The sequence below is a fragment of the Manacus candei genome, unplaced genomic scaffold (genome assembly GCF_025592945.1).
Source record: "Manacus candei isolate 608988 ecotype Guabito, Panama unplaced genomic scaffold, ASM2559294v1 h1tg000023l, whole genome shotgun sequence".
NCBI lineage: Eukaryota > Metazoa > Chordata > Aves > Passeriformes > Pipridae > Manacus > Manacus candei.
In genome coordinates, this window is record NW_026138071.1 from 12205287 (window position 1) to 12219035 (window position 13749).

At 35.4% G+C, this 13749-nt stretch overlaps 1 protein-coding gene across 10 annotated transcripts in view; it reads right to left on the minus strand.

Annotated features, from left to right (window-relative positions):
* Window positions 1-844: 844 nt before the first annotated feature.
* METTL8 (methyltransferase 8, methylcytidine) overlaps window positions 845-13749 on the minus strand; it is an 80127-nt gene continuing 67222 nt past the window's right edge. For 9 of the 10 annotated variants that reach the window (XM_051787457.1, XM_051787460.1, XM_051787458.1 and 6 more), the window contains 8 exons: window positions 13370-13461; window positions 8367-8758; window positions 7749-7798; window positions 5210-5273; window positions 4738-4877; window positions 2842-2948; window positions 2680-2745; window positions 845-1439 (listed from right to left, as the gene is read on the minus strand). In XM_051787457.1, the coding sequence (XP_051643417.1) occupies window positions 1252-1439; window positions 2680-2745; window positions 2842-2948; window positions 4738-4877; window positions 5210-5273; window positions 7749-7798; window positions 8367-8758; window positions 13370-13461 (1099 nt within the window). In that variant the 3' untranslated portion in view covers window positions 845-1251. The other variant, XM_051787465.1, reaches the window with a different exon arrangement.

Below are 13749 nucleotides of genomic sequence, written 5' to 3' on the forward strand. Positions count from 1 at the left end.
CCCTTTTTGAAAGAAGAGATTTATTTTATTCATTCACCTGTTTCTTGTCCTCTCCTTGTGGCTAAGTGATTTAAAATTACATTTAAGTAGCAGAAGTGGTATCTTTAACTACTAGCTCTACAGCCTCAGTATCATGTTCTGCATTTGAAAACAGTGTTTGCATTTTGGTTTTGTTCTTAAAAGCATTTTAAGTACTACCGTAGTCCTGTCCTTTACTGTCTCTCCACCCAGTCAATACAAAATATTTTGTTTTCTTTCTAATATTCAATCCCTAAGAAAGCAACTTCTATCTGTAAACGACAAAAATATCTCAGCTGCCAGGTAGATTACCATTTTAGTGTGATTACATTACCCTGTAACAGTAACAATAAAATGTACTCTGGACTACTGTTTTTGCTCCTCGCTCTAGCATATCTAACATATCATAAAAATAATGTTTGTATTTATCCAGACAAATATTAACTATTTTTTTCAGCACTGTTTTGGCATTCTGGTAGTTCTTTTCTACATGAAACATGTTCAGTTTACAACCTATGCACTTTATGTGTCACTAACGTGTTACAGAAAGCTGAATTTGGCATGTTCCTCATGAGTATGTAGATGAAAAGTGGACATTTCAACAGCACAAGTCAGTCACAGTGGAGGACACCAATCACTGACTAGTATGATACGTGTGCATGTCACATGCAGTTAGTGTGGAATAATTACCTACATGCAAATCAGAAAGAGATTTTGTCTTCATTATTTATGCACCAAAAAATTTCCCTCGAAAGAGGAAACACAGTTGCAAGACACAGTGGTTAAAAAAGACATGACTCAGAAATTAACACAGTGCAGCTTGGAGTAACAGTGAGAAGAGATATTCTGTTTCTCTAAATCTCTGAAAAAATCGTGCTTCAGTCCAAAACTTTTTACATATTGTGAATTTCAACATGAATGAGATATATACTTATTGACTATTCCTATTCCAGGAAGTAGAATAGTGCCTGGTCACAATTATGAAAAGATTAATGAATATCCCTTTATTGCATATAAAGTAGAAGTGAGAAATGGCCTTCCCCCCCCTCCCCCCCCAGATCTTTCTCACACATATTTATTTATAAAGAAAAGAAAGTTAGGGAAAAGGTTTTAATTTTCAGTTCAATATATTTATCCTTTTCAGTGGCTAACACAACGTTTACTGGAAATACACGTACTCCAATTTGCTTCCGTTTCTGGAGTTCATTGCTGTACTACATTTCTGGAGTACAATTATTTATAAGGGTGCCTTTTGGTTGTTTCTTCAGGATTATGCAGAGACAGCAATGGTTTCTGGAACTTGCTTTGTATCCAAACTCGCTGCATTTTCACTTTTTTCTTCCTGTTTACTTGTAATCGCCGATCAACTAAATTCTGTACTTCAGTTAATCCAGCCAAGTTGAACATGTTCCATACCTCATCTATTTTTTCATAAGAAAAATTATTGTAATTAAAAAAAAAAAAAGGTAATTTGTAGAATGTAGCAATTAACAACCTTCAGTTCAACCAAATGGAACTAAATCTGTTTTGCAATATGAAAGATCAAAGACACTGCCTCTAAGAAGTCTTTTATTAGAAATTCATTCTCACAGCTCTTGATTTACATTGCAGTAAAAATTCTTATGTTGAGGGCCAAACCACATTGGTTATTACTCATGGCACCCATAGATACTCTTTCTTCAGAGGGTTCAATATGCCAGAGTTGAGTAAACAAATGCCATTTGGTCACTGTTCACCTATTACACCCAGATAAAGCTATTGCATCTGCCAAATGACAATCCAGACTTTTATGCCTTATATATATATGTGTGTGTGTGTGTGTGTGTGTGTGTATATACGCATGTATATATATGTGTGTATATATATATGTGCATACACACACATATACATTTATATTAAATATATGTAATTAGTTCCTTCTTGTCAGTCATCACTGGAAAACCTTAAGCTTCTTTGTCTTAAGGAAACATGAAACATATTTAAAAACTGAGAAGGCTCTTTAAATTCAAATGATTTCCTATATATGTCTCAGATCCTTCTTCTCACTTCTAAAATTACTAAGGCTGGGATAAATCCTGATCCATCTCTATTGCTTACAGTCGAGGTTGCAGAGGGTAAAAAGAAAAAGAAAAAAAAAGTATTGTGATGCTCACTTTCACAATTTCACAATATACCAGTCTAAGCTGTCTGCCAGTTGAACCAAGTGAGTGGACAGGCAATGAGGAATAGTATACATAAGCAGCAACTGAAGTTTAGCTCCTGTATAAAGAGCAACCTCACAGTTCAGATTCACCAACACGGCATAACAAAACATCAGAGCACTGCTACAAACTCTCCTTCCAAGTATGTTTATCTCAATTTTAAGAGAGAAATCATGTACATATTTAAATAACAAAATTTGAGCATACCATTAAACAGAGGACACTTAGATAAAGAGAAATTTCCAGTGATGTCTTTAAGCCATCTTGCAAGACCCCAAATGCAACAAGTGTACACATAAAGGAAATTATTTTCTTACAACAGTTAGCTTTGGTCTTTTTAAAAGCAGAGAATTTAAAAAAGGTAATAAAACCTTCTTTAAATTTTTGTTTAAAGATAAGTTTTTATAATTCAGTCTTGAGAGAAATTTAACCCTTTCTATGAAACTATAGCTTTCCATACCTTTGGTAAAGAAATACACTCTGGTTCCATCTCCTCGTACATAAAAATTTTCTGACAAGCAATGACCTAGGAAATTGGGACAGTAATGCAAAAGGACATGTCACTTTTATTTTTGCAAAAAGTTAAAATGAACAATGAACTACAAAGCCATTCAGGAATTACCTTTTTTAAAACGAAGTTGAGCTGTATCATATCTTCCATAGTCTCGAAATAACAACATTCCTCCAGGTTTCAGTAGCTTAGCCAACCTATTTACAACCCCTTGCATCCTTAGAAAATAGATGGGATACTGTTGATATTTGCAAACATAAGCAACCAAGTGTGCTGCCACAGACAGAAAAGGCAGCACCACCTAATAATAAGAGACACTTCAAGGTGGGTAGTTGTGCCCAGAATTACAAACTTCGCCTATGTAAACTTAAGTTTTGTGCACAAAGGAAAAAATGTACATGCATAAAAAGTGAAAGTGCTTTGAGAAATCTCATCCAGCAGAACTAGAAGACATCAATTATATAGCTTGAAGAAAGTTTAATACCTTCCAATTCTGCAACCAAATCTTAGAGGTGCCTTCTAGCAGAACTGAAGTGTGTTAAAAATTTACTACAAGAGTAGCAATTATCAAAAACTAAGCACAACAGCCTGAAGAGAAATCACTAAGTAACAATTTTCTGAATATAAATGTGTTCCTCTCACATAAATTTTCCATCTTTCCCAAGTATGTAAGTTCTGCATCACAGTTCCCTTGGTTTTCTTTTTCATTTCTCACTTTCAAAGTTTCCAGAAAAAATGTATACTGAGCAAGATGAATCTGGATCACATTTTCCTTTATGCAGTCATTTTAATTCTACGAGATGGCAGTAATGACTAACACAGCTTTGGAAAGTGGGTCTCACAATACAGATAATTACACGGAAATTTTTATGTGTGTATACACACACATGCACACAAAAGCATCCATGTCAGCCCTGGGAGAAAAACCACAACCAATAAACCACAAAAACAACTCAAACACATTCTTAAAAGACTAATAGGAAAAGACACACAGAAATACGCAGAATACTGCTTCTACAGGCAAAGTGATTGATTTAATGAATGAAACACTATTTTCCACTATCTTCGTGGCAGCATCATGGCAGTCACAAAGATCTGAAGTCTACTGCTTGAATTGTTTCTGGAATCTGGACCCTGGCTTTGCACAACTTGTGCTCATCTCTGAACAAACAAGAAGGAGCAGTATCATATATGGGAAAGGGTTTCTGTAAAGCTAATCATTAGTAACTTAAGCAGAGAAACAGTTCTCAGACTTAGGCAAATACTGTTCTGTTTGCCAAGCCCATTTTAATGACATTCTTAGTGTAGTAAATGTATTATCACACATACAGCATGTATTTCCCTTCATATAATCCAGTTAAAGGAAGAGTCAAGCAGTTTAACTTATGCCCTCCTATACATTTTTTCCATCAAAAAATGAGATTTTCACAATCAGCCAACCATAACAGTCATAAAATTTGGTTCATTAGACATAGAGAGGCATTAGCAAAGGCTAACAGTACCCAACATAACACTATACATGAAAATTAGATCAAATTTTCTTAATCCAAACAAGTTAAAAAATTCTGGATGCATTTTGGTTTAAAAGGCCTGCATGTAAGCATTGTATGTGGCTAAATCAGCAACCTAAGTCTATATCAACATATTGCAAGCTGTTAAGTCACGAATGTTTAGTTTTGATCACTAAAAATGACTTCCTTCTAGAAGACTAGTCTGGTTTTTAATTTGCAGTTTTTTTGAATCCCTCACTTCTAATAGGGTTGTGTTTAGTTACAATATACTCCTTGTATTTTGATGGAGACTAGAGACTCACTAACGAATTAGCCTGACAAGCTTTTCTCTTGAAGCCTGAAAATGGAAAACAGCATTTAAAATACCTTGTTTTATACATATTGTAGCTTACTAAGTAATAAATTAAAGATTCATCATCTTCTTTCGCTATTCTTGAAAACCTCCAGCGAAAAGAGAGATTTAACCCATTTGCTTTGCCCTTTAGTCTTCATTTACCTGTCAGGATGAATAGTAGAGAGCACAAAGACAAGGAGAATGACATCCAGGATCTCATCTGGAAAAGGATAGGGTAAAGCGTCATCACACACATCATGAACAAAGGCAGAACACCAGGCTGAATTGTAGGACGAATGTGACTGTCAGAAAAAAGATGAAAAGGGGCACAGAGAGAACAGTACTAGTTAATACGTTTACTGTGACTCAAGAAACTTTTTTTCTTCAATTATTCTGCATTGTAAAACATCTCATATAAAAGCCTATTCTGTCTGGTATCTTACTCAAGCTGAGAAGCAAGCTCACTGATGGTATTCATTCCTCTCTGCATACAGTAAGACTTTGTTCTTTGGAATATTGAAAACTTCAGTTAAAAGTTGTCAAAGCCATCACATTCTTTTTCATGAAGATGGCTTCCTGGCAGCCTCCTGAATTATGGGCTTATAAGGTACTCTAAAGCAAGTGTATGAATTACCTTTACCAGCTCCACTGCTCCTGAAGCAAAATCACAACAGTACAGAAAGGTTCCAGGTGTATTGCTAAGAAAACAAAAGCAACATCAGTTAAAAAATTATTATTGTAAAAGATGAAAGTCTACATCAGTGTTCATGGAACTACAGAGGGCCCTTTGGGGTTCTCCACGGGTTTGATCAAGCATGCCTTATTGATGTCTAGCACGTGGAAAGCCACATAGGTTGTAATGAACCAACAGGGCAGACAAATTTGTAAGAATACCAACAGGCAGTTAGTATAAAAAGAATTAGAGCCTTGTCAGGGAGGAAGCAAAAAGGAAAAGAAAGAAGGTCACAGAGGGCTGTCAGGACTGATGACAATGTCCCGGTGTTGTAACGCATAAATGCACGTTAATAGGTCACGTTTTCTTACAGAAGCACTGCATTAAGTCTCTATCATGCAGTTTAATTAGCTGTATGATTTGGGCAGGGGTAGGGTGTTGCAAAAATCATCCAGTTCTGTAGATGTTTGGGTTTCCATGTGTCACCTTGGTGTGCTTTTGATTAGATTAAGTGGTATTGGTTGTTTCCCTCCATTATCCCTTTTGTTTTGTAAGCCAGGATAAATAAGAATTTCCTGTAGCACTCTTTTCTCTTTCCTTCTCATCCAAGACTAAGCCAGTTGCAAATTTCCTTGTACCATTTATCATATAATAGTAATTCTAGGAAGAGGTTTTTTTCACCTCTGAAAAATTCATTTAATATAAACTGAGCAAGCCACTCAAAACCCACTGAGGGATGACCTCACAATCAACTCACGATCAATTAATTTCTTTTAAAAACATATTTGAGATTTTGGATGGATGGTTTCTTTAGAAGGGAATCAATAAACTCTGTCAGTGCCTATAAGATCTCACAGTATACACAGCTGAGTTAGTGACTTCTCTGAGGGCTCAACAGGAGAACAATTCTGGAACAAAATATACTCTGTGCTCACTGCCAAGTAAAACTTTTATCAGCTCTGTGCCCATCATGAGAATTGATGAATTTAGATATTTATTAGAGACAATGAGAAGCAGCTAGGTTTTGGACCCAGCTAGTCCCTTGGGAGAGGTTACACTGATTTCCTAGTTGACTTGTTAGAATGTTATTTCTTTTTTTTTTTAGAGCAGAATAGGAGCTATGTAGAAAGTCAACCTAAAACAAAGACGCAGCTTGATCTGGATGGTGTTCTCATGATGTATTGTACTAAAAAGCAGTAACTTAAATTTTAAGGGAGGCAGGGGGAAGCAGTTTTAAAAGCTACATTACAAACCTAAGTGAAAAGTTTTTTTGTAGCCAGGGTACACTCCTGCTTGACACTGGTTTCTTTTTATATGCATACAAAAGGCAATTTCTGCATTATTAAATTCAGAGTAAAAGCAAGTGTTCTATAAAGCCAGGCCTACTAAAAGGTAAGAGATGTTTCCACTCAGTCATATACAAGACAAATGAGGTAGTTTTTCAGTGTATCAACCGATGTGATCGACTGAAGGATTTGCATAAAAATAGAGATCACCAGGAAAAATATCCAAAGAGTAGATTCTTAATTATCAGAAATGCCAATCTATGACTAATGCCTCCTGTGAGGAAAACATAAAAGTTTGTCTCATCTTTTCTAATACAGCTACAGGATATCTTTTCCTATACAGTGCTACTTTTCAAAGTTTTCATATGAAACAGGGCTCCCCTTTCATTACATGCTGTCTAAAGTAAAGGATTTCCTGTGGGATGAAGATGCATTGCTATCACAGGTTTCATGGATGACCTTGGTGCATCACTTGATTCCTCCTGCTGTGTTTCCATATCTGCAAAATGGAATATTTTTGTATAGTGGTGATACTAGCAATAAAAATTCAGTTGCAGAATAATGAACTGTTCTGTACTCAAACTCTTGAAGGCATGACTAAAATGAAATCTATTTCAACCCCTGATACATACATAGTCTTTCCAATAAAACCTTCCTGCCTACATGGATGGGAGGACAAGCTGTCATAACAGTTTTTTCTAAAACTGGAAGCTAAGTGGATTAAGATGTTTCAGTGAATTAAGTAATGCAATACATGACTTGTGCCTTCCCTGACACTAAAACCTGAGGCAATGTGACAAAGTACACCAGCCAATTCAGAAACAATGCAACTTCTTTCCAGTAGATCACATGCCATTATCTACTGTCTCTGATTTTGGCCTTTTTAAGAGATACCTGGCAGCTTTACAGTGACATGTAAGACAAGAGAATATTTTGCCTGCCTGAGATTAACTACAAGAAATCAGCCTGAATGAACCTGAAGATAAAACTCTGTCAGCAAATATGGTCTCCCCAAGACCAAGATTAAGCAATATGAAGAGTATCCTGTATATGGTGCTACCAACATTATCTGTGCTCTGGGCACAGTAAGAATTTCAGGGCTGTAAAATGATCCACTCAACACTTTCTGCAGCACTAGTCTAGCACCCAAAATTTGGAGAAAATTAAGAAGATGAGAATACAACTCTTATATTTGAAAATCCAACACTACGTACCATAGAACTTCCAAAATAGGAAAGACGCTGTTTCCAGCTCCACAACCAACCTGAAACCAGAAGAGAAACAAAGTTAAAATAAATAAGCAAATAAAACCTTTTTTGTTATTTTTGTCTTAAATTAGTTGGCACGTAGGACCCATTAAAGTTGAAGGTATGTTGGACAGAAAAGGTATAAACAGCTCATACCACAATTCTCAAATAATTTATATGATCATGTTTCTCCTAGATGTCTTTCTAAAGTTGAGAGAATCCATCTCTCAAACTGCATAAGAAAATGCAATATTCTTGTCCAATTTCACCATTTGGCAAGAATACGTCAACTACTTGCACTTTTAGACAAAGCACTTAAAAATATAAGTTTCCTTAGGAAATCAGAAACCCAACTTTCAATGACAATGGAATCTGATTATCTAGCCTTATTCTGATTTGGGAGAAACTTTAAAGGAAAAACAAAGTCCATATGCTAGGTTTCTGTGAAAGTTTCTGCCATAAATGAATATAGTATGTTAAATTCTAAATGCTCACTTTTTTGATACTTACTAAGCATGTTTATCAGATTTTTTGAGCAATTAAGTGGAGCTCTATATGATGAGTAGAACTTTTGCAGTGCATTACCTCTAATATTCTATAAGTGGCATCACTTCCAGGGAAAGATTCTAGCCTGTCAAGTTCTTCTCCACAGTTTTTACCCTGAGGATTTTCACTAATTGTTTCTGCTTTGTTTTTATTATATACACATCCTTGTACAGCAGTAGAACCACCTCGATAATTTTTCTTCCAGTATTTTTCTCCTTCATCAAACATTTCATTTTTGTGTGAAAAACTGTTGGTACTATTTGTTTTTCTGTGTTCTGAAGATCTTTCTTCTCTTCTCAATTCTTGTCTCTTTTCTTCTGGAAGAATTTCTGGAAATTCCAGAAATAGCCAATTACGATCCTTGAAAAAGTTATTTTTATGGGTCTTGTAAAATTCATTCCAATATTTACTGGCTTCTCTCTCATATTTATCTGAAATTAAAAGAGAACAAAACCTTGGTGAATATAAGCTTAGCTAAAAAATACTCTAAAGCAACATGGAATTTAGACCTCAAATATACAGTTTAAAAACTCATGGTTCCACAGATTGTACTTTTAAATTAAAACATATAGATTTTGGATTTACCTTAATCTGTGCTCAAAAATATTCCTATGAAGGTTTAATTAGATTTTATGTCACTTAGGAAGGGGCAGACAGGCTTTCTGCATCACTTTTTTTAATATAGTGACATAATAGAACAGCATCACCAAAACATGCAATCTGAAGATTTCGTTTGTCTCACATTATAAAAGCTATGCATCTTTTCAATTATTTAAGAAATACTAAACTGAAATTAATTTCATGTTTTATGAAATTCTGTGATCAATTGCAAATTTGTTGGTAGCTCATCATCTCTTAAAAAACCACAGCAATTAGAAATCCAATTCTGTGAACATGAGTGATAGATGCTACTGCACAGCATATAGACAATAATTCATGCTTAACCATTCAACAATACAGTCAGAAGAAACATACTGGCTTTCTTACTTTCAAAACACTTTCCAGTTTTACAGTAGATCTTTTAATTCACAAAAGATTGTAACGGAATGTTAGAATGTAAAAGAATAGGACTGGAAGGGATTTCACTCAGTCAGGGAATTCATACTCCTCCACAAAGACCTCTCCAACTTATTCTTAAAATACCACCTTTCATATAGGTTTAACAACTTTCTTCAGTAATATATTACAGTCCTTAACTTTCAAAACAGTTAGAAATCTTTTCCACTACCTAACTATAATTTCTGTATTGCAATTAGGTCCAGTAATTCTTGTCCCATTAACCAAGTAGATAAAGCAGAGATTACTCACTTTTCTCTTTGCAACACCTATTTATATATTTGAAGTGCTTTACTATGTCTCCCATTAAATGTCTTTTCTAGAAACCTAACTCTCTTCTTTTTTCAATGCAACTCCTGATTTTTAGACTTTTGATAATTATAATTCTTCTTCTCTAGATTCTTTCCAATTGATTTACTACTTTTCAGTGCTGTATTCTGGTAAAGGCATTATCAATGCAGAGCAAAAGGAGTATTTTACAAGGCTCACAGGCTGTAATCCTGTTTATAACTCCCAGCTTGCCATTTTGCAACAGCATGACTGCTGATTCAGCTAGTGATTCACCACAACCCTCAGATCTTCTTCTGCAAAATGACTACCTAGCCAATTGTTCCAGAGCCTAGTATTTTTTTCAAGGAATTATTCCAAAGCACAGTATTCTGCATTTATTTTTAGCAAACTTACATATTTCAAATTCTTTTTTCCCCCCATTTGTCCAGATCTTTCTGAATCTTAATCCTGTCCTTCACCACACTTGAAACATCTCTTCACTTAATATCATCTTCAAGTCTCCGATTTCCTGAGGTCACTAATGAAAATACCAAGCAGAACTGGACACAGAATAAAACACTCCTCACCCAGCACAGCCTTCTGTTCTGAAAGGATCTCTCTAGGCATTCACTCACCCAAAAGCAGTTTCATTAGCTCTCGCTTGCCTAACTTGCTTATGAAAATGTCAAATAAAGCAAGTCAGAAGCCTGACTAAGGATAAAGTTCAGGACGTCTGCTGTTTTTCCCTTATCCCCAGGGCTTGTAACCTTCTCCAAGAAGGAAATTAGCTTGATTTTACATGATTTATTCTTGAAAAAATATTCACTGGCCAGTATTCATCTCCTTTGTTCTTTCAAACCCAGTGTCTGCAAGCTCTGGATGTACTCTTCCAGTATTTTTCCAGGAACCGAAACTAATTATCTGACTCTTCTTTTTTTCCCACCTCCCTTCTTTAAAAAAGCAAATATTCTCTTTTCTGCTTTTCCAGTCATCCATGTACTCTATGGATGTACTTTGTAACCTGTTCTTTCTCAGTTCCAGAACAATCTTTCCTCCTTCTCACCAGCACTAATTGTGCTAGCCACTGGACTGCAGCTAACCCTTTCAAAGGCAGGCTGATAAAAAGATAAGAATTACAGCTTTTTCAATGTCTCTTTTGTTGATGGTTTTCCCTTCCTTATTCCACCAAAGTACCAAACTAAATCTTTTTTCCTGGTTTTTTTCCCCCTCATTCCCAAAGCATTTACAAAAGTATCTTATTAGCCCTGACATCTCTTGCTAAGTGTAGATCATATAATATGTTGCCTTTTTAATTTTGTCCCCACTCACACTGACCCATTAATTTTTTCAATAAAAAATGCACAGAGTAAATATATGGTGCATTTCTCCTACTACTCTCATTTAAATCTTAACATATTATTTCCTGAGAATTATCATTAGAGGCACAGACAGGCAGTGGGAAGTGGGAAGGAGGTGGCAGTATGCCTTGTCCTAGAAATCTGCATAATGTTTTAAAATTAACATTTAATACATCCAATTGTATTATTAAAGGGCCAGACCTGGTCATGCAGAGTAATTGCACAGACTTGTTCTATAATGTAAGTTCAGAGTTGATTGAGGTCATATATATCAGATTTCAGTACCGTAAGTTGCACATTCACAGACTGCTCAGCTTCAGTATAAAAACGAAAACCCCTTCTACTCAAAAGGTTTTTAAATTATTATCACCCCTTGTTACAGTCATTACTTTTCTATAAGTCTGCTCAGAACCCTTGTACTTAAATTCACATCAAGTTTTCCAGATTTCAGAAATGAAGGAAAGAGATACCAAAAGTCAGCCTTTCAAACTGTATTAGTATGAAATTACATAGGTTCAAGTGGAAGAACACTTCATTTTGCATTGTTTCACTGGTCACTCCTGCACCACTGTGTAATAGCTATGCATGCAGCATTATTATCAAATTTTTGCTTCATTTTGTATATTTAAGTAGCCTACCTACTAAATTTTCCAAAGCACATAAAAATGACAAAACTAAAAAACATATAAACTTCCAAGTAAAAAAGAAATCCCTTACTTTGTCAATTGATGTTTCTCCTTAACAGAATCTTCCAACACTAGCAAGCATGCCTGAGAAGAAACTAGGCATGCTAATAAGTAAATCAAATTCCTAAAAGTAGTATCATGAGTTCATTCAATTTAACATCTCTTGCCTTAAAAAGGCCCACCAGAGCTATTCTATTTTAGTGATAAAATAGTACTGTTGAAATCTGTCTTGTCTTTTTCCCCTTACTGTAGTTTTCAAGGTCCCAAAATAACCTGCTCGTTAGCTTCAGTCTCGTTCATTGTTTACACAAATAGGCCAAAATGTACTTCCACTTGCAGAATGAAGCTGAAGCTTTCTGAAGGAACACTATCAGCTGTGCTTACCTATTCAAGTTCTAAACAGAGGGGCATTCATAGAAAATGTCCTTGGATTCTTGTATTTCTTGGCAATAGACAAATGCCTAATTATTCCATTTCTCACCAGCACAAACTAAGTTCTAATTGATTGTAGATGAAGAATTAAAGGTTCCACGAGCTACATGGTCACACAGCTTACTTTTCAATTATGAACTCTTTTTCAGTTTTTTATACAAACCAAAGGAAAATATTAGATGTAATTTTTGAAAAACAAACATTGTACTTAGATAAAGAATGTGAGAGGTAACAGCAAAAGGCAGGCTGACAATCCCAGAGCATTCAGAGTGATGAAGGGCACAAATGCAAGGCACATTCTCAGGTAATTCAAATAAACTCCAACATGTGCCTTAGTTATATCAGTGAAACTCAGTACAGGATCATAATGACACTATCTAATTTGACAGATTCAAGACATGCTAAGTAAACTGAGGCCCAAGATATCCAAGTAATTTTTTTTAGAATATCTTTCTAACACTATAACAAATTAAGAATCCAGTCCTCTATGACACTATCAAGTTGATACTGCAGCTTTAGCATACATAACTACCCTAGAGTTTAGTCTATGGTTTAGTTTGCTAGTTTGAACCTGGAGCTATCATTCTTCAGAAACTCAGAACACATTAAATTTCCCTTCTGTAGATAGGCACAAAATTCGTTAATCATTTACAGTGCAAACTCTGCATTGTATTGGAACACCTTCCACACCAAGTGAACATACTGCTTCCTGAAGCACTCCCAGCTCAGCCTGGCAAAGACAGTAAGCTGGGACCAGCTGGGACCAGTGCAACTTTCATGGCGCTCAACTGAAATACAGTGCAAGGCACAAACACAAGCTCTCTAAATAGTCTACTAATCATTAAAAAGCATTTGAACACTGGACATGGGAACTTTCATCCCCAGCACCGTAGCTGGATGCAAACTCACTCCTCTGATTCTGTAAAAGTCCCGTGTAGTAGTTTCATTCTGAAGAACTGCAAAAGGAGTCAGAACAACCGTACCATGCTGATGTACTTGTTTTACATAGAGCCTATTGCTCCCCCAATTGCAAAATTGTTCAAATAAGTAACCGAATTGCTAGAAAAACAGACTTTGAGATCTTTTGAGACAATAAAGGGAAAAAAAACCAAAACAAACAAAAAAATTCAGACAAGAGAATGTAGAAATAAAAAGGGTGTTCCTGGATTCTAAAGTCATTTTAAACGTTTTCATAAACAGCATTAAAATAAGAATTTTTATGCCATTAGGAATTTTTTACCTTGGTCTTCCCATTGAACTTTCACAAGCGAGTTCTCTGCTGCTTTTTTCTTGGCACTCTCCTCTTCTTCTTGTGACCACTGCATGTGGTCCCTAAAAAAGGCAGTTGAAGAACCAGCTTTTTCATAGGATTTTCCAAAATATTTTTTTTCCAGGAAAAACAGTATCAAATTAGCTATACTGTCTCAAACACTTCTTTTTTTTTTTTTGAGTGCAATCAAATGACCACAAGGAGACTGACAGGTAAACCCCAAATTTCAGTGCATGATAGATAAGAATTAATCACCAATTAGGTAAAACTCAAGTGATTCAGAAACATCTTACAACTGCAAAGAGACTGAAGTAGTATGAAGTAAGTAGTTTCCTTATTAACAGGATTAA